This window comes from Diceros bicornis, chromosome 7 (assembly GCF_020826845.1).
Source record: "Diceros bicornis minor isolate mBicDic1 chromosome 7, mDicBic1.mat.cur, whole genome shotgun sequence".
NCBI classification, from domain to species: Eukaryota; Metazoa; Chordata; class Mammalia; order Perissodactyla; family Rhinocerotidae; genus Diceros; species Diceros bicornis.
In genome coordinates this window covers 4,060,037-4,079,964 of record NC_080746.1, presented here as the reverse complement: position 1 = coordinate 4,079,964, position 19,928 = coordinate 4,060,037, and the positions used below count along the sequence as shown (strand labels likewise).

The 19,928-nt window shown below is 42.1% G+C and overlaps 1 protein-coding gene across 2 annotated transcripts in view; it reads left to right on the top strand.

The window, feature by feature from the left end:
- NTM (neurotrimin) overlaps positions 1-19,928 on the top strand; it is a 396,615-nt gene that overhangs the window by 269,486 nt on the left and 107,201 nt on the right. For both annotated transcript variants that reach the window (XM_058544789.1, XM_058544788.1), the window contains exon 3: positions 16,503-16,628. In XM_058544789.1, coding sequence (XP_058400772.1) covers positions 16,503-16,628 — 126 coding nt within the window. The remainder of the gene's footprint in view (positions 1-16,502; positions 16,629-19,928) is intronic.

The following is a 19,928-nucleotide window of genomic DNA, read 5'->3' as shown; positions in this document are numbered from 1 at the left end:
GACTCCAGAGCACCCTTCCCAGCCCACATCTCCAGGAAGGAAGTTTCCATTGCCTGCCTTTATGAACTCATGCTGGTCCCTAGCCACTTTGGTCTAGGCAGAGCTCTTCTGGGGGATAGCTTATTATCTTTGTTATGCATTTTAGAAGTGGATGGTACTGCTGATAAAAATAGGAATTGCCAGAGGAGCTAACACCAGACGTTATGAGATGCCGTGTGTGCAATGTTGTTGCAAACAGTTTCCCATGAGGGTGGAAAGGAGACCCCTTCACATACACATAACTGTAACTCACAATTATTAAATATTGATTCTTCTCAGCAGGGGCCTGTGCCTGATTTCAAATGAAGGCAAGTGCATTAACTTGTGCTAATCTAATCTAGACCAATAGCATTGCACCCTTGGCTGTCTCTTCTGACCCTAGTTCTCTGATTGACAGTGTAGACGGAAGCTGACTCTTTGCCAACCATTTTGACTCTAGAAATAAACATATATGAGTTTATATTTGGAGTTATAAGATGTGTGGGGTGTGAACACTAGAGCTTAATAAAAAAGAAAAGAAGCCTCCATGATGATGAATAGCAATTACAGGGAATTAGATTAGTATCAGGGTCTGGAGTAACCACAAACATTTTCTGGTGCCGATGTCTGATGGCATTAGGAAGGGGTGGGGAGTGGGGGAGGATACAAAGGAGAAGAGGCCTAAGATAAGAACAAATATGCAAGTCCATAGTGTGTGTCTAATGGAACTGAGATTTATTTTTCTGTGTGCCTTTTAAAGCCTCTAGATAGATCACAAAAAATACAGCCAGCCAGAAAAGAAATGGCCCAAATGTAATTTAGAGGACAGCTTTTTAACCAATACTTCAGCTTGGAGACACCTGTCCTATGTTCCTTGAAGATGCCCTGCTCAGGGGAGGAGTATTAAAGTTACTGATTTATCTTCAATAGCACAGATCTATTTTTAATTTATTGCCCAGTGACAGGTTTTTTGTTTAGCTTTTTGTGTTACTCAACACAACCTTCCCAGTAAAAGAAGAGCAGCCTGTAGGCCATTGTTTTCTTTGATGTCCTAGTGCTTTAGAAGAAGAGACCAAACTTGGACTTCTCAAAAGCATATTGACACTTTCTCTGGCTTTATGACAAGCAGCAAATTTTGCAATAGGACGTATGGCTGCCCTGCCCTCTGATTCACAATTGATATGTGTGTATATGTGCACACATGGCACACCTGTGTAGCTTTTGGGGTGTGTGTGGCAGTAACAATCATTCCAGTGTCAAAAGTTAGGCCATAGAAACCTTTGCTAGAGATATGTCTTTTTTTTGAAGAAGAAGAAGAAGATTAGCCCTGAGCTAACATCTGTTACCAATCCTCCTCTTTTTGCTAAGGAAGATTGGCCCTGGGCTAACATCTGTTGCCAATCCTCCTCTCTTTGCTGAGGAAGATTGGCCCTGGGCTAACATCCATACCCATCTTCCTCTACTTTATATGTGGGACACCACCACAGCATGGCTTGATAAGTGGTGCATAGGTCTGCACTCCTGATCCGAACCTGTGAACCCAGGGCCACCGAAGTGGAGCATGCAGACTTAACCACTATGCCACCAGGCTGTCCCCTAGAAATATGTCTTTTAATACCATGGAGCCACAGGAAAGATAATGTGTATGATTCAGTTCAAACATACAAATTAACAGTCTTCAGTTGTGCCCCTAAAATTTGCAAGGAATACTGCTCCATGCTGGGGTATGTAAAAGTGAAGCATAGGAAAGAGAGAAAAATGCTATAGATCTTTCCTTTATGAGCCTCATATTCTAGTGAGGGTGATAGGCACATACATCAGCAGTTCTAAGACATGATGATATATATGCTGTATGAGAGCAGTTTGAACAAAGGACTACATGAGGACAAAGAAAGAGAAATTAATTTTGACTGGGGAGTTCATGCATTCAACAAGTATTTGTTGAGTCCCTGGTGTGTGGGGCACGGTTCTGGGTGACAAGAAGAGAGTGAGGAAGTATGAATGTGGTCTGCTTTCATGGAGTTTACATTCTAGTGAGCAGAGAGAGTCAACAGACACTAAACAAATAAATGAGAATTTCAGGGAATGTAGATGTGCCCTACAAACAACTAAAGCAGAGTGATGGGATGGGGCAGGTGACATGGTCAGAAAGGATGCAGAGCAGGTGACAACTGAACTGAGTGCTAAGTGATGAACTACTAACCATATGAGGATTTGGGGAAAGAGCATTTCAGGAGAGGGAACAGAAACTGCAAAGGCCTGAGGGAGGAACCAGCTGGACACCTTTAAGGAATGGGAAACAGGTCAGGGGGCCTGAATGGAGTAAATTATGGGCAAAGCAGTCCACGATAAAGTCAGAGCTCCTGAGGGGCCAGCTATGCCGAGTCAGAGAAACACAGGTCTGAACTTTGAATTTCATTCTAAGTGCAGTCAGGTGCCACTGGAGGTTTTTAGGCTGGGGATGGTATGATATGATTTATGTTGCTATTGCTTTTAATTACTCCAGCTGTGATGCAGAGAATGGAATATCTATGTATTAGTAGAAGCATGAAAAGTGGAAAGGAGATGACGGACATGAGTAGTAAGATGGAAGAGAATTTTGAGATAAAGCCAACGGGACTTAATAACTGGATGTGGAAATAGAGGGAAAGAGAAATCAGGGATGGTTCCTTTGTCTTTGTCCTGAGCAATTAGGTAGATGGTGGTGTCATTAACTAGGATGGGGTAATTAGGATGGGGAAATGGGGAATCCAGAACTCTGTGTGGGATATAGTAAGTGAATTTGTATATTGAACAATTAAATAAAGATAACAAATAGAACAAATTGCTATCCTTTATTGAGCACACACTACATGCTCAGTATTGTTCTAAGCTCTTTATGTGTATGGACTCATTGAATCTCCAAGATAGCCCTGTGGGAAAGATAATTCTTAGATCATCTTTCTTACAGTGGGAGAAAATGAGGTCCATATCCATACAGCTAAAAAATGTTGAATCCAGATTTGATATATGAGAGTCAAGCTCAAAGGAAAGGTCAGGGCTGGAGGCATGGATTTGGAAACCATGAGCATCTGATGGTAGTTAAAGCCGTGGACGATATGGGAGAGGATTTTAGTTAGAGAAGAGGGCCAGTAATCCAGCAATAGATCACTCCGACATTTCGAGTTGGAGATTGAGGAGTGCCAGTAAGGCGGGAGGAGAACGAGGACAGTGTGATATTGCCAAGCCCAAGAAGGAAGTATGGGTCGCTGTCAAATGCTGCTGAACCATGAATAAATTACAAGGACAGAGAACTGGCCATTAGATTAAATAAAATGTAGCACTTTGGATTTTGTTACACAGAGATTGGGGGAAAGGCATTCTAGTTGGAGTGGTGAGCATGCACGTTTGTGTGTGTATTTCTATTTGTGGCCACTTAATGGGTGCTAAGTATTTTACATGAATTATCTCAATCACTCATAACTACCCTGTTTGGTATTATTATTATTTGCACTTTGCAGATGAGGACACTGAGAAGCTGACTAACTGTTTCAAAAATACATGGCTAATAGAGAGTAGATCCAGAATGAGTGTCTGAGTCTAATGGGCTCTAGAGCCTGAGCTCTTGGCTGCAATGGTATTCTGGAGATTTCCATATGACCTTCAGTGCATATTAATTCATTCAGATGGAGAGAAATGTCTAATGCTTGATCAACAATAATTAGAAGAGTAGAAAAGTAAGTGGGGAGAGGAAGAGTACCCTGATGTCTCAAACCACAGACTTTAAACCTTACTCCCTGGCTAGTAGGAGCCAGCAAACTTTTGAGCTTTTGGATTAATCCACTGATTCACTATCAGTCATTGAGCCAATATGCATTAAGAGTCGGTCCTATGGAAGGCACAGGGCTGGGTACTGTTGAGGACAGAAAGGTGAGGCCATGATGACAGACTCTCACAAACTTGTGGAGAAGGGAAAATTGCAGCCCTAAATAATATGCAAAACCTGTGCTAAGATGTCAAGGGAGTACAACAGAGGGAGAGACAATTCCAACTGTGCAGTCAGTGGTCACAAACGGCCTAGTGGGGGACAGGTGTATTTCTCTAAGACTTAAATGATGAGCAACATTTCAGTCAAGTGGAGCTGAGAAGCAAGAGTCTGGTAAGAGGCAGAAGGAGCATCATAAAGGCATGAAGTCTGGAAAGTGACAGAGAATGTCATACTGGAACAGTCATAGTCTGGGTGGCTATAGGAATAGTTCTAAGTAGAGAACCTTGAATGTCAAAGTATGGATTTTCTAATTTTATTCTGTGAAAAACTATGAGTAATTCAACATAAAATATCATAAAACGTCACCAGGAGGAATTGAAGAAAGGAAGTAATGCCACATGTTGAGAGTTTGGATGATTGCAAAGCATAGTGGAATAGAGTTTTTCACCTAATTTGTATGGAGGAGGTTTATTGCATGGTTGAAGATATCAAGGGACTTAGGTTCTGAATGTTTGTCAGGTATGAGGCACAATATCTGCTTCTATATGCATTTCTGTGGTTGGACATATTTTGGACAAAGTGGCCAGGCTCCTTGAAGTGCACAGATAAATGAATGTTGTTCAGCAATACACATCTCTTGCAGCTCTTACGGGTAAAGGCAGATGCTGGTATGACGACTGCACAATTGCATTTCCCTTAGTAAGTGGTCAGGTGCTCTTCACCCTTCTGTACCAGGAAAGGAGAAATCCCTTCCTGAGAGATGCTGGGGAGCAGGCCTCATGTCAAGATTCATCGACATCCTGATGGGCCCACTTCCGCCTGCTGTGAACTAATGAAGGAGAAAGAGAGTTATTGTCAAATTCCCAACTTGCCCTTTTAAATATAAAGTTCACTTGTAATATATATATATATATATTTTTTTTTACTTCAGTTGCTAATGCATTTTGTTCTCCGGAGTGCAAGAGACCTAGCTTCCTGCATAGCCTTTAATTAGTTTCTAGATGATGACATCTCCACCGAGAAGCAACTGGTTCCGTCCCTCCAATCTCAGGGGGAGATAAAAGAATCTAATAAAGACATTCGGTATTTCTAGGTGATGTGTTTGACAAGCTTTGTATTAACAAGATGTCGTGTTGAAACTTTTTTCTTCCCCAACTGCACTCTCTCATGCGCTCCAGCACGGTGACATTTCACAGGGGGATTAACAGAGCTGCAGCTCTCCCTGAGAACTTGTAGCTTATAGCAGACCAGCCTGCACCTCCACCCCTCATGCTGGAGGGGGAGAGGCTTCTCCTTGATCTGTTCGCCGACCGCAACCTTTATGAGGGATTTAGTGGCAATAAGGCCTCAGAACAAAAAATCAGTTTAAAACCAACTGACAGGTTACTTGGCCAGCAGTGGGGCCACTTCCCGGGCTTCAGGATTCAAGGTCAGATAATAAGATGTCTCTTCTACTTGGCTAAGCTTTTCCCAAAGACTATGGTCACAGGGAATGTGGATATAACTCAAATTTTCATTTCAGCATAAGCAACATCAGCGTAAGGTACTCCAGTGGAGAGAGGCAGAAACTCCCCTCAGGGCTGTCTACCCTCCCCTGAACTCAGCCTTGCAGGTATTTGAGGAGAAAGAGAAAAATTTGTGAAGGTATTTGTACCATACCACAGTCCAGGTGCGGTGGTGAGGACTTCACCACAACCTTCCTACTGCAGTCAGCACTATTCCCCGCTGCATATGGTTTTATAGCTTGTGTTTGAGTGCATAACTACCAGTGCTTTTAGGCAATTAGGAATTGAAATGCCAATGATGCCATTGAGGCAGCTGAAAACGTAAGTGAGCTTGGCACATTTGGCAGCCTGCAGATTGACAGCCCAGAGATGCAGGCTTCTACAGAGCTGAGCACAGGACACCTGGAGGCAGGGGCTCCATCTCTGCCTGGTTACCTCCATCTGACCTGGATGGGACAGCCTGGGAGAGGGGAATGATTTGTGCCTGCCCACCTGGACGCTCTTAAGGGCAAGAGGAGAGTATGAGCAAAGAGAATCATTGCCAAAAGTCCAAGAGATTATGGTGAAATATACATACACATTTGCATATTTGTTTGTTTGTACTGTCTCAAGATTGAGAAGTATGAACTTCATCCTGGGGTCTGATAATGACACTGACTCTTGTAGAAAGACCATTCTTCTCTCTACGAGGTGAGTTTCTCAGCAGAAGCAGGAACATCCAAGGGGCAGCGTTAGGCAACATCTTCCTGAATTTGGAGAAAAATGACCTCTCTTGAAAATGAAGTGGCCCCACAGGAACTGCAGGCCCTACAACTGAAATGTATCTAAACAGTCCTTCTAGCTAAGGCCAGGGCTGCCAGGGGTGCCCAGAACTGAGCCACATGGGGTCTGTGTCTCATTTCTCTGAAAATCTTTTGGAGCTTGTCCAAAATGTCTCTCTGGAGGATGGGGTCTGGCACATGATCAAAGCAGCAGTCACAATTGCGTAGCTTTCCTTAGCTGGTCATTTGAGTTCCATGGACATCAGCTGCATTCTTGCTTTGGGAAGAGAAAGCCATAGTAAGACGCCAGATGCCAAGGGAGCAAAAGAATCTGCTTAGAGAGGCCTTGCAGCCACGCCTCAAAGAGTATGGCAAGGCTCTGGCTGCGGGGAAGGACAGGAATAGACAACTCCTGGTGAGGAGAAATTAGAAACAGGGGGATCAGAAACTTCCTGCCAGCCACTCCCTCTGAGATGGATGTGAAGGAACCGTGCATGGCAGAGATGTTATAGGTGTGCTATAAAGAAATCCTGGTCAGGCGTTCCGGGGTGGTTTTTACAGCAGACAATTATGTTGTTTACCACTAATTGATTGAACTCTGAATTATCTCAGTCACAATCGCATTCATTTGTGGAGTGATTAGCAGGTCACTAAGTGTTCTCAATTATAACTACATATTTCATTTGATCCCAAAACTCTGTAGGAAGGACTTGAGTCTGAAATCGGCCACGTTCTAGCTTAGTGGCTTTGAGTCCATTATTAGCTATTTAAAGCGTCAGTGTTTTGGATTAAATGGGAAAATATATGGGCAGTAACCAGTATTTATTAGGTATTCAACAAATGTTAGTTCTCTTCCGTGACGAATAATAATAAAAAATGTAATATTGTCCTGGGTTTTCTCTTTTTTTGTTGTTTTCTTTTCCTCAAGAAATCATGTAGATGAATCAGGTTATTAATTGATGCCCATTTTGGTAGTATCATTTTAATTTTTAGGACCTCTACTTTGTGTGAATTTTGGTTGATTTTTTTAGGGATACCTTATTGGAGAATCTGCAATTTGTCTGACGTCCTGTATGTTGATGTTGAGTTAGTTGTATACCCTCTCTGAGTTTCAATGTATTTACTGTACAGTGAGGATAATGCCTATGAGTTATGAGTTACTGTGAGGATTTAAAAGGAAGCAGCAAATGTTAAGCCCCCGGCAAAGTTCTTCCCTTCCCATCCCATCTCTCCTCCCTTTGTGAACTGGTCCCTAAAGAGCTGGTCCTGTTTGCGGGGTGGGGCGTGTAGTCATGTGCATTCAACTCAAAGCATGTACCTTTATACTAGAAACTGGAAAGCAACTAGTCTTGTCTGATGGCAGGTCCAATTCATGATTAGCAATAATTCCCTTATGTTCCTACATTAAACAATTGATGAAGAGATACTTCTTAGCAATTTCTTGGATGTTGCCAAATATAATGGAGCACTTATGGTTACAGGTAGGTTGCTGTGAAATTCAATTTACACTAATACACCCAGAGGCAGGAAAGCATGGAGTGAGGAATGCATGGTGTTTACTTTACTCTCCTATGTCTCTATCAGGAATGACTGAACTGGGTCAGAGAGCAGAGCTCATAAAAACTTCCTTCCACATTTCAGCTCATCCTGAAAGGAACAGATTCCAAACTTCAGAACCAGTGGTTTATGACTAATCTCAAATAAATCACTAGCTTTTCTCCCAGGGCTTCATGATTTCCCAGCAAACATGGATAGTTTTAATATGGAGAGAGAGAAAGAATAAGATGTAAGAAATGACAACAGGGTTCTGGTGAAAGAAATAACAATTTGCCCAAGGCTATGTCATTAAGGAGCTCTGTACATTTGCAAACTCTAATTAGGGATTCTGAACATCTACAGTCTGCCCTTTCCCTTCTAAAAAGTAGAGGCAGCAGCGCATTTTTGGCAAGAGAGTAGGGTCTGTTGCACATCCCCATCCCAGGCTGCGTCCTGGTTTCTCACTTAAAGATGCTGTTTGTCTCAGAACCACTAGCACATCTGAAGTAGTCGTTAGCAACTGTTTTGGGGAGGAGGGGCATGTCCATCCCAACTTCTAAACTGAGCACCCCCAACACTGCCCCTCATGTCTGTGTTTCTCCTCTTGTTGCCTCTAGAGGTATACATTTTTAGTAACCCTAATAAATCACATTGAATAGTACTTTATGTTTAAAATATGATTTCTCACAGTTTTGTCTGATCCACAGAACATCTATTTTGAAGAGGCAAGATATGCATTAATATAATTAAAATAATCAGAGTTAAATGATTTACATGAGTTTATACAGCTAGTAAGTGTTGGGTCTGAATTTAATTCATCAGTCTTCTGATGCAAAGCTTAGGGATCTTTTTATCAAAAGAGACCCCAGAGATCCCACAATACTGGAATATGTATTCTATTGTACAGATATTTCTATTAGAAAGAAGGAGGAAGGAAAGAAAGAATAAGAGGAAGGAAGGAAGGACTGACTAGTTCTTTTAGTCAAAATAAGCCAGATTAATACCTTTCTCAGTGGACTCAGCAGTGGGTTTAATTGATCGTTTCTCTGTCATGGTATAGAGATAGCTAGGGACGCCTGGTCACAGGGAGCGGCAGCTACAGTACTGCCTCAAAAGAACACTCTCCTGGAAGGCTACAGCTCTCTGGTCCAGCACACATTGAAAGGAGGATCAACGGGAGGGTGATGAAAAGGGATTGCTGGTGATGGAATAGGGAGGAAGAAAAGATACTTATGCAAACGTGGGAAGGTCCAAAAAAATGTATTGATTAAACCTCCCACCCACTCTTCTGATAGAGAATAACACCAAATAGAAATGAACAGAGAGGGCTCCCTTTCCCAGATGTACTATGGGCACAGAGATTTTCACACGGAGATATGAAGGAAGATGCTGGGTGAGGAACAGATTGCATGTGGGTGGATGAATCAACAAGACTCAAAGAACACAACGTTGGGAATCTGCATTCAACTGTACTTAACGCTCTGTATGAAGAGAATATATTTCTCTTCATTCTCTACACTCAGGTCCCACTTTCTACACTGCTGTCTGGGTAACCTTGAACAAATCACTAAAATCTCACTAAGCCACAGTTTCTTCATCTGTAAATAGGAATAATAATAGTGCTGCCTCATAGGATTCTTGTGAGATTAAATCAAATAATGGAGTCAAGCTCCCTGTAAAATGTCTAATGCACAACAGAAATTCATAATGTGTCAGTGCCTACATGGTTGTTTTCTGTTTATTTTTTATGTATACATCCATGATTCCACATACATTTGTTATTTTTCTAAGCCTTCTACTCCCTCATTAAAGAAAACACTCTGAAAATCTGCAATTTTCAGTTATATGTCTTTGAACAAGTTCCTTGACCTTTCTGAATCCTCATCTGTAAAATCTGGGAAGGGAAACAATTAGGGTGACCAGTGCATCCCCATTTCCTGGAACTTTTCCGGTTTCAGCACCGAAAGTCCTGTGTTCCAGGAAACTCCTTAGTTCCAGGTAAACTGGGACAGTTGGTCACCTTAGAAATAGTATCAACCTGTGGGGTTAATGCAGGAGTAAAATAAAGTAGAGGTGATATATGTAAAACACCTGTTATATAGCAGATATTTAATAAATAGTTGCTGTCAACATTATTATAGATGCTGCGAGTCTTTGGGGGCCATATAAAGATCTTGAGGAAGTTCAGTCATTTCAGTTTATTTGCATTTTCATACAGCCTTGTAAAAACATTCTAATTCATTAATTCAAAAATACATGTTGACAACAAACTGAGGCAGGCATTATGGTATGTGCTGAACACTTCAAGAAACCAGACAACCAATGGGGCTTACGTTTTATTTGGGAGAGCAGACACATGCAACAATCTAATATAGAGAATTCTGCTTCAGAAAAGATGATCAAGGAAGGCTTCATAGAGGAGCTAGGATTTGAAGAACAAGACAAAGCCAGCCAGGTGAAGAGCAGGGAGAAAGTCAAGGCTAAAGGACCTGAGTCAAGGACTGGCTTGAGGTGTTTCAGGAGGAAAGGAGGCCAGTGGAGTGAGAAAAAGAGAACAGCATGGGATGGGTATGGAGAGGGAGGCAGGATCTGGCTCATGAAGGGTCTTTGAGGCCAAGGAAGGAGTTTGTCTTCATGATCCATGACTGACTCATCTCTTTGTTCAGTCTGGATGAGAGAAGGAAGGTCCTAGATCAAGCATAATTTGCCATCACCTGAATCCATACCTTAACAACTCAACTTTGCACTAGACTTTGCCTCGGTCTACAGTGGTCGGTTTGAAAAGATGGATTAGTCCACAAACCAGCATCTGCTTGGTTGCATCTTTAAGAGCTTCCTGATCTAGATTGAGCATTCATACACCAGGCTATTGATATAGTCCTGAGTAGCTGTGTGGGGTCTGGAAACCAGGAAAGTTGAGGGTACTCCAGGTTGGTCCTTTTAATTCTGTAGGGACAAAGGTTCTGAGGCCTTGGCAGTGATGCAGCCCTTGCTGTGAAAACTGTCTTGAGTTTTCATGGGCGTCTCAGATCTTCACTACAGAGAGGAGGCAGGTGGAGAAGTGCCGCTGGCAGCAAAGGAAGCCATCTGGGATGCATAGATCTGCATGTGTCATGCGGAGTAACCTGGTCCAGGCAGCTTATGTGCATTCTCAGCCCCACAGGACCATGAAGTGCTTAATAAAGCATCTTAATTTGGATTTAATAGGATATCTACTGTGTGCTAAAAACAGCAAATTGCTATTTATTAATGACATAATTATTAAAACTTAACACCTGGGCAGTGGAAGCTAAACCAAGAGTGGAGAAGTTCCCTAGAATACTGTTTTAATAATGTTATTTAATTATTTACACATTTGAGTTAAAATTCAATAAGAGCTAGATTAAACTTTAACATAATATATTAAATATGGAACTGTATCCAAAGTGTGTGGCTTACCTGGCTTCTGCCTTTCTTCCCAAATATAACCTAACCACTTCTTGGTCTTGCTGTTTCCATAGTGGTATGTCTTCTAGATGTAGACCTCAAAAGTCAGCAGAGACATTACATATATCTATGTGAAAACAAGCTGATGACCATTTTTAAGGAACCATGAACTCTTAGCAAATCTCAGACCTCACCCCAGACCTTTGATTTTGTAACTTCACCTGTTAACAGGATAGTTCTGCCTGTCTGCATGTCCCTTATCATCTTACCATCAGCGTTTCTAAAACAGAGTCAAACTAATCAAACTAATGTTCTCCCATAAAGTAGTTTTCCCTGTAACATCCAGAGGTCTGCTAGTTCTGCCATCCAGCTGCTGTTGAACAAAATGGCATTCATATTTGACTCTGTATTCCTAGTTCTTCTGTCCAGGCAATCATCAATTACCTACACGTTTTCTTTGGCATTGCTCGCAAATGTAGCCGTTTCTTTCCATCCTTTATAGACCAAAGTTTAATCCCTGCCTCGAACATCACTGGTGCAAATTGATTTCTCTAACTCCAGCTTCTGTCTATTCCACTCCTTTTGACACATTGTTACCAGATTATTTTGCTTAAAGATACCTTTTTTTAAAAAAGTATGCATTCGGGGCCGGCCCGGTGGCGGCGTGGTTAAGTGCGCGTGCTCCGCTTCCGCAGCCCGGGGTTCACAGGTTCGGATCCCGGGCACGCACCGATGCACCACTTGTCAAGCCATGCTGTGGCGGCGTCCCCTACAAAGTAGAGGAAGATGGGCACGGATGTTAGCCCAGGGCCAATCTTCCTCAGAAAAAAGAGGAGGATTGGCAGCAGATATTAGCTCAGGGCTAATCTTCCTCACACACACACACACACACACACACACAAAATATATATATATGCATTCCTTTTTTTAAAAAATTTCAAATGCTTACCATTACCTATAGAATAGAGTTAAAATCCAGGACCTAGCCGTTCAGGCTGTTTCATAATCTGACTCTAGCCTACTTCGTTGATTTTGTATCCCGCGCTTCCTTGAGTCGGTTAAAATTTATCAGCTGTCCATTCTGTGTTGACACTACGTGTGTGTTTGCCAAGCACATACAGTATTAAAACTCGCTTATTGAGTACTTCACATTGCTATGAGCTTCTTTAAGTGCATTTTATAAGCTTACCCCTTAAATCCTCAAAGGAACCCTGTGAGGTACATGCAATTATTAGCTTGATTGCATAGATGAGGAGGTGAGGCACAGAGAGGTGAAGGGACTTGGCCAAGCTTACCCAGTTTGAACATAGTAGAGTCAGGATCTCAACTGCTGCTCTCTCTGTTGTCTCCATTGCCGAGAATGTCTTTCCTCTTCTCCTTCTCAGAGCTGATTAACTTTTACTTAAGTTCTCAGGCTTAGCTTAGGTGTCACATATCCATGAAGCCTTGCATGATATTCATCTCCAGGCTGGCTTAGGTATGTATCCTCTGTATTTCCCCAACACCTTATCTATCCTTCTATGTCACAATACATTAAAGGAATATGCTTCTTATTTTTATATCTCTATACTGGGAACTCCTTGAGGACAAGGACTGTGTCTTTTTTAGTGTTATGTTCTTGTTGCTAAGCACAATGCTGGTATATGAAGTGATCAATGAATATTGATGAATGAATGATAAATGAGTGAGTTAATGAGTGAAAACAAAGGAACCCTGTTTCTAACAGCCTGCATGATGAGAAGAGGCTAAGATGTAGAATGTATTCATGGAAACAATATAAAAATATAAGTATCGCTATCTCAGTTGGCCAAAACTTCCTTATGAACATGGATTGGCTAAGACCACAGTGCATCCTTATCAATTCAGTTTCATTTTAAATACTGGCAGTGTGCTACAAGTTGCCGCCTAGAATATGATACTTCTAATCCGCTAGCATCTTAGGCACTATGCCAATTTAGTTCCAATAATTGGGATTGCACCTCTGGTCAAACCACCTCAGCTCTATGCCATGAATAGTCTGCCTTTCAAATTCATCCAGGAGCAGCTTGCCACCTTCGAGCTACACTCTTAGGCAGGATTGAAAGGACAGCAAGCATTTCTCCAACTTCTACTTCATGAGTTGGACAATTTCCAGTTGTTAGTGAAGGGAGACAATTCTAGATGATTCTTCCAAGCATGAGGTGTGATTGTCTCATTTAATATACTTACTGTGCTGACAGGTTTGGCCCAAACCACCTTCTATTCTACTTGGGGACTATCCATTGTTCTCTAGTGTATGATTAGCAGATTAGCTATCATGTAAGAAGCCAGGGAAATGAACTCCCAGTAAGCCCTTCCAAAGCAAAAGTAATTCATTACCCAGTCTGATTTCCACTTAAAATGTACTTTAAGCACACTTCCAACTACAAACTCTAAATCACCCTGTGTTCACAAAGTCCATCATTTTTTATTTTATTGCATGGCGTTGGCATGACATAATCCCTTGCAGAGCATCTCGGAGTGCTTTACAGATCAATAAATTACTTACCTGCACAGTTGAAACAATGTCTGCAAGGCCAGCTCAGTCATTCTGCAGGCAGCCTGTCCTCCAGGAAGCAGGCAAGGCTGTGTGGCTGCCAAGGATGGGCAGGAGCAGGGGCCAGGCAAATGTATGGGCTGGGGGAGTAGAGCTTCATGAAGTGAATGTTCCAGTTAAAACTCTGTGAATAAAATACATCAAGTGTAAAGGATTCTAGAACTAAGAGAGTTTAGAAATTTGGATCCTTCAGACAGTCAGCAAATCAAGTGTTCAGTCATAACTCATCAATTATCTTTCTGTTCTGGAAGATTCAACCTAGTTTTTAAAATGATACAGCCATAAATTGCAATCTTATGTCTTAGAAGTCCTGGATTGTAGAACCAATGGTTACTCCTCAACCCTCACCACACTGACTCTTCATTGTTTCTGTCCTACCAAATATTTGTGAGAGTGTAGGGAAGCGCGCACACACACACACACACACACACACACACTGCCTTTCCATCTGAAGCTTGATGTGGATTTAAATCTAAAAATGGTTAATTGGTGCTTACTTTATGGAAGACACCCAATTCAGGGCAGCAGAAAATAAAAAAAAAAGATGGGTAAGTCTTGCTCAGTATCTGATATTCAAATAATTTATAGCATAGAAGAAAGATGAGACAAATGAAATATAAGAGACTTTATTTTAAATGCCTTACAGGAGGCTATGGGATGCCCAAGAAGGAGAGGTCACATCCTCTTAGAGACCACTTGGGGGACCTTATGGAAGGGGGTGGTAACTCCACCAGGCCTTGAACAATTCATTAGGTATAGATAGTTGGAGAGAAGAGTCTAAGTGACCAAAATCAACGGCAAGTCCTGGGGATAAGGAAACAAAAATGCAGTGCATGCTTTTTAATGAGTGTTCCTAGTTGGGTGGAGCATGAGGGAGGAGGGAAAGACAATTTTAAGGGGAAGGAGGGAAAGGAACAAAGGCTAAGAGAGGGTATCTGCATGATTCTCCCTTTTTGTGGTGGAGAAAATCCAATTAGGAGTGAGTGATTAACAGTTCAGGTAGAGGAAAACCTAGCACTGAAATTTCCAACTAATCTGATTTTCATGTGAGGGTCATACTCTGGAACAGGTAACCAGGTGGATGTTCAGCTTCACTGGGATCTCCAGCAGGCCAGATGGCATTGTGTACTGGGTGGATGATGTGTCCTGGAATTGCACACTATGGTAGCTCCGAGGAGTCTCTAAGGAAAGAACCTAACATGAAGACCCCTAAGAGAGCCAGATGGAGGGACCACTTAATTTCCAAAAAACTAATGTGTCAAAACCAGTGTCAGTAGAATTGAAATGACATGTGTTAATGATCCAATTCTGAGGTTGCTACAAACGTTTAGCAAGTTTGGAAGGTGGTTCCCTTGAACAACCATTGTAAATCCATCATATAAATATTTGTTGAGCTTTTACCATGGATATAAATATAAGTAAGTCATGGTTCAGGCCATCAAAAAGCTCATGGTCTAGTGGGTGAGAGATGCTAAGCAAATAACCATAGGGTAAGTGCCAAGGATTGGAGTTTGGGGCCCCCAAAATGGCACTCTTACTTTATAAGCCAGTTGGCAGACAAGACAAATGAAAAGTCATATACAAACCAAATATCTCATTCACTGGTGGTTAAGATGATACTGGCGAATTAGACTTAGATGTGCAGCAGCAATGAGCTTCTAATTCTGAACCCCAGAATGAGATGGGTGCACACAAGGAGCTGCTGGCTGTGCTGCAGGATGTACGCATCCCCATGGGATGCTGCCCCATGAAACATGCACAAAGAGGAACACAACAGAATGTAGGCTTCCTACGGGAAGCCTGGTTCCAAAACAAATGATGAAGGAAGTGGGGAGGGAGTCCTGCCCCCAAATTTACCAATTTGAATGAACCCTTCCCCTCCTTGGGGGATTAATTTAGGTATAGAGAGAGAAAGAGACCAAGTGTGTTAAGGCTACCTGATGTTCCTTTTGTCGCCTCATCGGGTGTGTGTAGTGTACTCTGGGAACATGGATGAGAAGCAGCATTCATTTTGAGTTATACAGGAGGGCAGAGAGGAGTAGCGGTAGGAAAAGCTGCAACAAAGTGGCATTGGATTTGGACCTTAAAGGATGACTGGTAGTTTTCCAAGAAGGACATAAAGAACAATATAGATCCCCAATGCATGATGACTAGGAGGGACATGATGTGTTGGGGATGAGAAGGGGAGTAAGCAGAGATGGAATCATTGGGAAGGACAGTGGAAACATAGGTTGGCGCTTGATTCTGAATGGCCTGGTATACTAGGATAGGAGCTTGAATGTCATCATATAGGAAATGGGGAGCAATTGGAGGTGTTTAGGCAGAGATGTGATATGATCAGAACTGCATTATATAAAAATGACTCTGAATGCAGCGTGGAGAATGACTCGTGGATATGTGTTGGAGATGGGTGGGGGTGAGAGTGGAAACAGGGAGAGGGCGGAGGCTAGGGGAATAGTTATTGCAGTATTGCAGTGGATTCCATTCCCATTCAGGTTCCCTGACTTTGTGTTTAAATAGGAGGAAATAAAAGCTAAATTCAAGGTAAGACATTTCTTTCATGTTTAAGGTAATTCCTCTAATGTCTCGTAATTTACTTCTATAGTTCTTATGAATTTCAGTCCCTGGGCTATTCTGCCAACTACCATTTTAAGACGACAAAGAAATGTTTCAGCAGGATTTTTATTGTCCTTCTACCTGTTTTGTCTCCACAGTGTCTCCCAAAATTGTAGAAATTTCTTCAGATATCTCCATTAATGAAGGGAACAATATCAGCCTCACCTGCATAGCAACAGGTAGACCAGAACCTACAGTTACCTGGAGGCACATCTCCCCCAAAGGTAAGAGAAGCAGTTTGCTGTGTCGTGTGGTGAGAGGAAAAGGGAGAATTGTTTGTCCTGACTAGGAGGTTACGGTGATCTAGTCCAAAGGGTCCTACGTTTTTAGGAGCCTAACAATATACTTAGGGCTCTGCAGAGAATTTTGGTATTCTCTGCAAGATAAGTATATCCTCTATGGTTTCAGAAATCATAGTTGAGGATCTTTCCAATCCCTGGGAAATTAATCCCAGTTGTTTCTGGATAAAGTGCTGGTAAGAGGTTCTGGGTGAACTTTACTAGTCGTGTTTGATGATGGAATGATCAGCTTTGGTGGCAGGCATTGTTCAGCTGGTTGTTTTAAGAGATAGGAAACACCGACACACAATGATGAATGAAATCTTTGAATGGCCATATTCCTAAAAGGAAAATTTCCAAGTCTGTGCCTCTTCAGCATTGCCAAATATCTGGTCTTTAGTCCATTAGTTGTTTTGTGGTTTTGTTGTTGTTTTACTCTGATTAATCCTAGATAACAATAACTTAATGTGTGACTATAGTGAAAAATTTACTTTGTCTAAATGTCTAGCTGTTTTGTAGACCAGACTAAGTGTTGTTTTGTGCTTTCATGGATTGAACGTTAAACCTTTAGAATTTAAGGCAAGATGCCATTTATCATTAAGCTAGCTTTTATGCAAGGTGCCTTAAACTATTTCATTTGTTCTTAAATACTTATTGAGTGCTTGCAATAGTCCAGGCACTCTTCTAAGCACTGGGGATATTGTTTATTTATATTATTTATATATTTATTATTTATATTATTGTTTATTTATATTATTTTTATTTATATTAAACAATAAACTGGGGTTTATTGTTTATTCTAAGCAATAAACCAAAACATACAAGTTCCTCCTCTCACGAGCTCACATTCTCATGAGAAAAATGACAAAAGGAATGAATATACAATATAACAGGTGGTGATAAGGATGAGATAATAGAGCAGCGTACATTGACAGAAGAACAAGAGGTTTGGTTAAGGAAGGGCTTTGAAAAGGTGACATTTGAGCAGAGAAATGAATAACGATTCTTAATTTCATTACTTATTGCCGGTTAACGTGAAACATGTTTATGTAAGTATGTATATATACATATGTATGTATGCATGCACGTATGTATGAAGGTATGTGTATTGTTGGGTAGTGCGGGTTTAAGGATTCTAAAGGAACAATAGTGGTGGCTGTTTGCTTGGTGTTTCAGGTTGGGTTGCCCCAAAAGCAGACCCTGAGAAGGTGATTGGCTTGAAGTCTGTTTGAGGTGCTCTTGGGATCAACCCTGTGGAAGGGAAGGAAAGGAAGTCGGTTGGGCAGAGGGAGGAGTTGCACTGCAGTCCAGTAGAACGTCTCAGCTGACCTGTGGGGAGTTCTGAAGCTAAGATGACCTTTCAGAGATGTCCTCTGTTGAGGTGAGGGGGCTGGCCTTTACAGCAGCACAGCAGTCAGTCACTGAATTTGGGCTGTCCTCAGAAGGGCCAGGCCTCTCTCTTCACAAGAGACAGTCTCCATAAAGGGCTGCAGCTGAGGGCTGTCCACTAGCCACACGTCCCCCCACTGGGCAGACGTCCTCCATTCCTGACGGTGGCAGTGCATTGCACTGTCTGCTACACTTGGACATTTCAAAAAATCAATTTAGGGCAATGAGTGGGCCCTAAATACCAAATTCTGTCTCTCAGACAGTGACAGTTTGCCCTGATAGAAGTTCTCAGAGAAGGCATGAGACTTTCAATGTGTTTGGCCTGAATTCCTGGGAGCTGTCCCATGCCACCATTGCTGATGCTACCACTGTGAGCAAAGGTATCAGAGAGAGCTCCTCACATCTCTGCCAATCTCTTGATTTGAAATTACGTTACATGTGGACTGACCCAAAATCTGAGAGGGGCTTCAGCTGTGCGTGAGATCATTAGTGATGGAATGTGACCCTGGGGCACATCCGAAGGAGGGGCCATCCCATTGGACGGACAGTTTCTAAGTCCATGGTGTACACTATTCATCACTGCTTAATGCTGAGTCCCCAGTGCTATTGGATGCCAGGGTGGTCTGTGCCTTTAGAATGTGCAGAACATTCATCATCCCAGGTATGCCCACTTTGCCTTATGTTAAGAGGCACTGTGCCCCTCCCTCTCTCAGGTCTCCCCCTGTCTCCTGCCTGAGGTCTTTTCTCATTCCTTCCCAGGCCCTCCACTCTTTGTCCTTTTCTGGGTCCATTTTTTCCCGCTCCTCCGTACATTTTCTCCCTTTGTCTTGCCCTTTTATGCTTTCTATTTTTGTTCTTCACTTTCCCTTTCTCTTACAGCCTCCTAAATGTTTCCACTTTAATTGCATTTCTTTCTACATTTCCTTTTCTTTTTATTTTCCGTCTCTCTCCCCTCCTCTCAATTACTTCTGTCTCACCTCTGCGTTGGAACCCTCTTCCATCACCTTGCTGAAATTCATACCATTGTGCCTTAGAATCCTTTTCTTCCTTCCGTGACCATCTAGCAGACTCATTTCCTCAGAGGACTTTCACTGAGCCTGGGCCAGATGCTTCCATTTTCCTGGGGTTTTAGCTGCTATGGAAACAGAAGATGGATCAAGGGGAGAGGAGCTGGATAATGAGAATCTACCTGTGGATTAGAGTAATTTAGATGAACAGCTTTTCCAGATCCCTGGTCCAGATTATCTATCCCAGATTCAAACTGATGAGACATGCCAAGCAGTAACTAATCACCTCGGACTCACCCGGGTGCCGTTTTCCTGGTGACTGATTATTTGGAGATCAGAGATGTCATTGCGCTACTGCCAAATCTCAACTGAGGGTAGAGACCCTTAGCAGTCAGACCTTCATCTTTCCCCGCTAGATATTTCCAGAAAGGTGCTTATTTTAAATCAGTTGGGACAGGCTTGGGGTTCCTTGGAGAAAAAGATATGCCACACCTTAGCAAAAGCTCCCAAGGCAAAGAGCTATTGTCATCTTTTGTCTCATTCTGTGCAGGTGAATCATGTTTCAATCAAGATCATTCTTAGTTACACACCTATTAAATCCTCAAGTGGACAGCTGATGGAGGCTAAGCACTTTTAGCAACCCAATGGCTTCATTGCATTTTCTCTCTCCAGACTGATCCATTTGTTCTGTACATTTCTGAAAAATCCTAGTTTCCTCCATCTAAGTCATATGGTGCTGCTTGTAATAAACTTATATAGACCTCTTTAGAATTTATATTTGCAGGCTTGATCACCTTTTGTATGGAAAAGGAATACAGAAATATTAACTACCATTTTAGTGGTAGTGGCT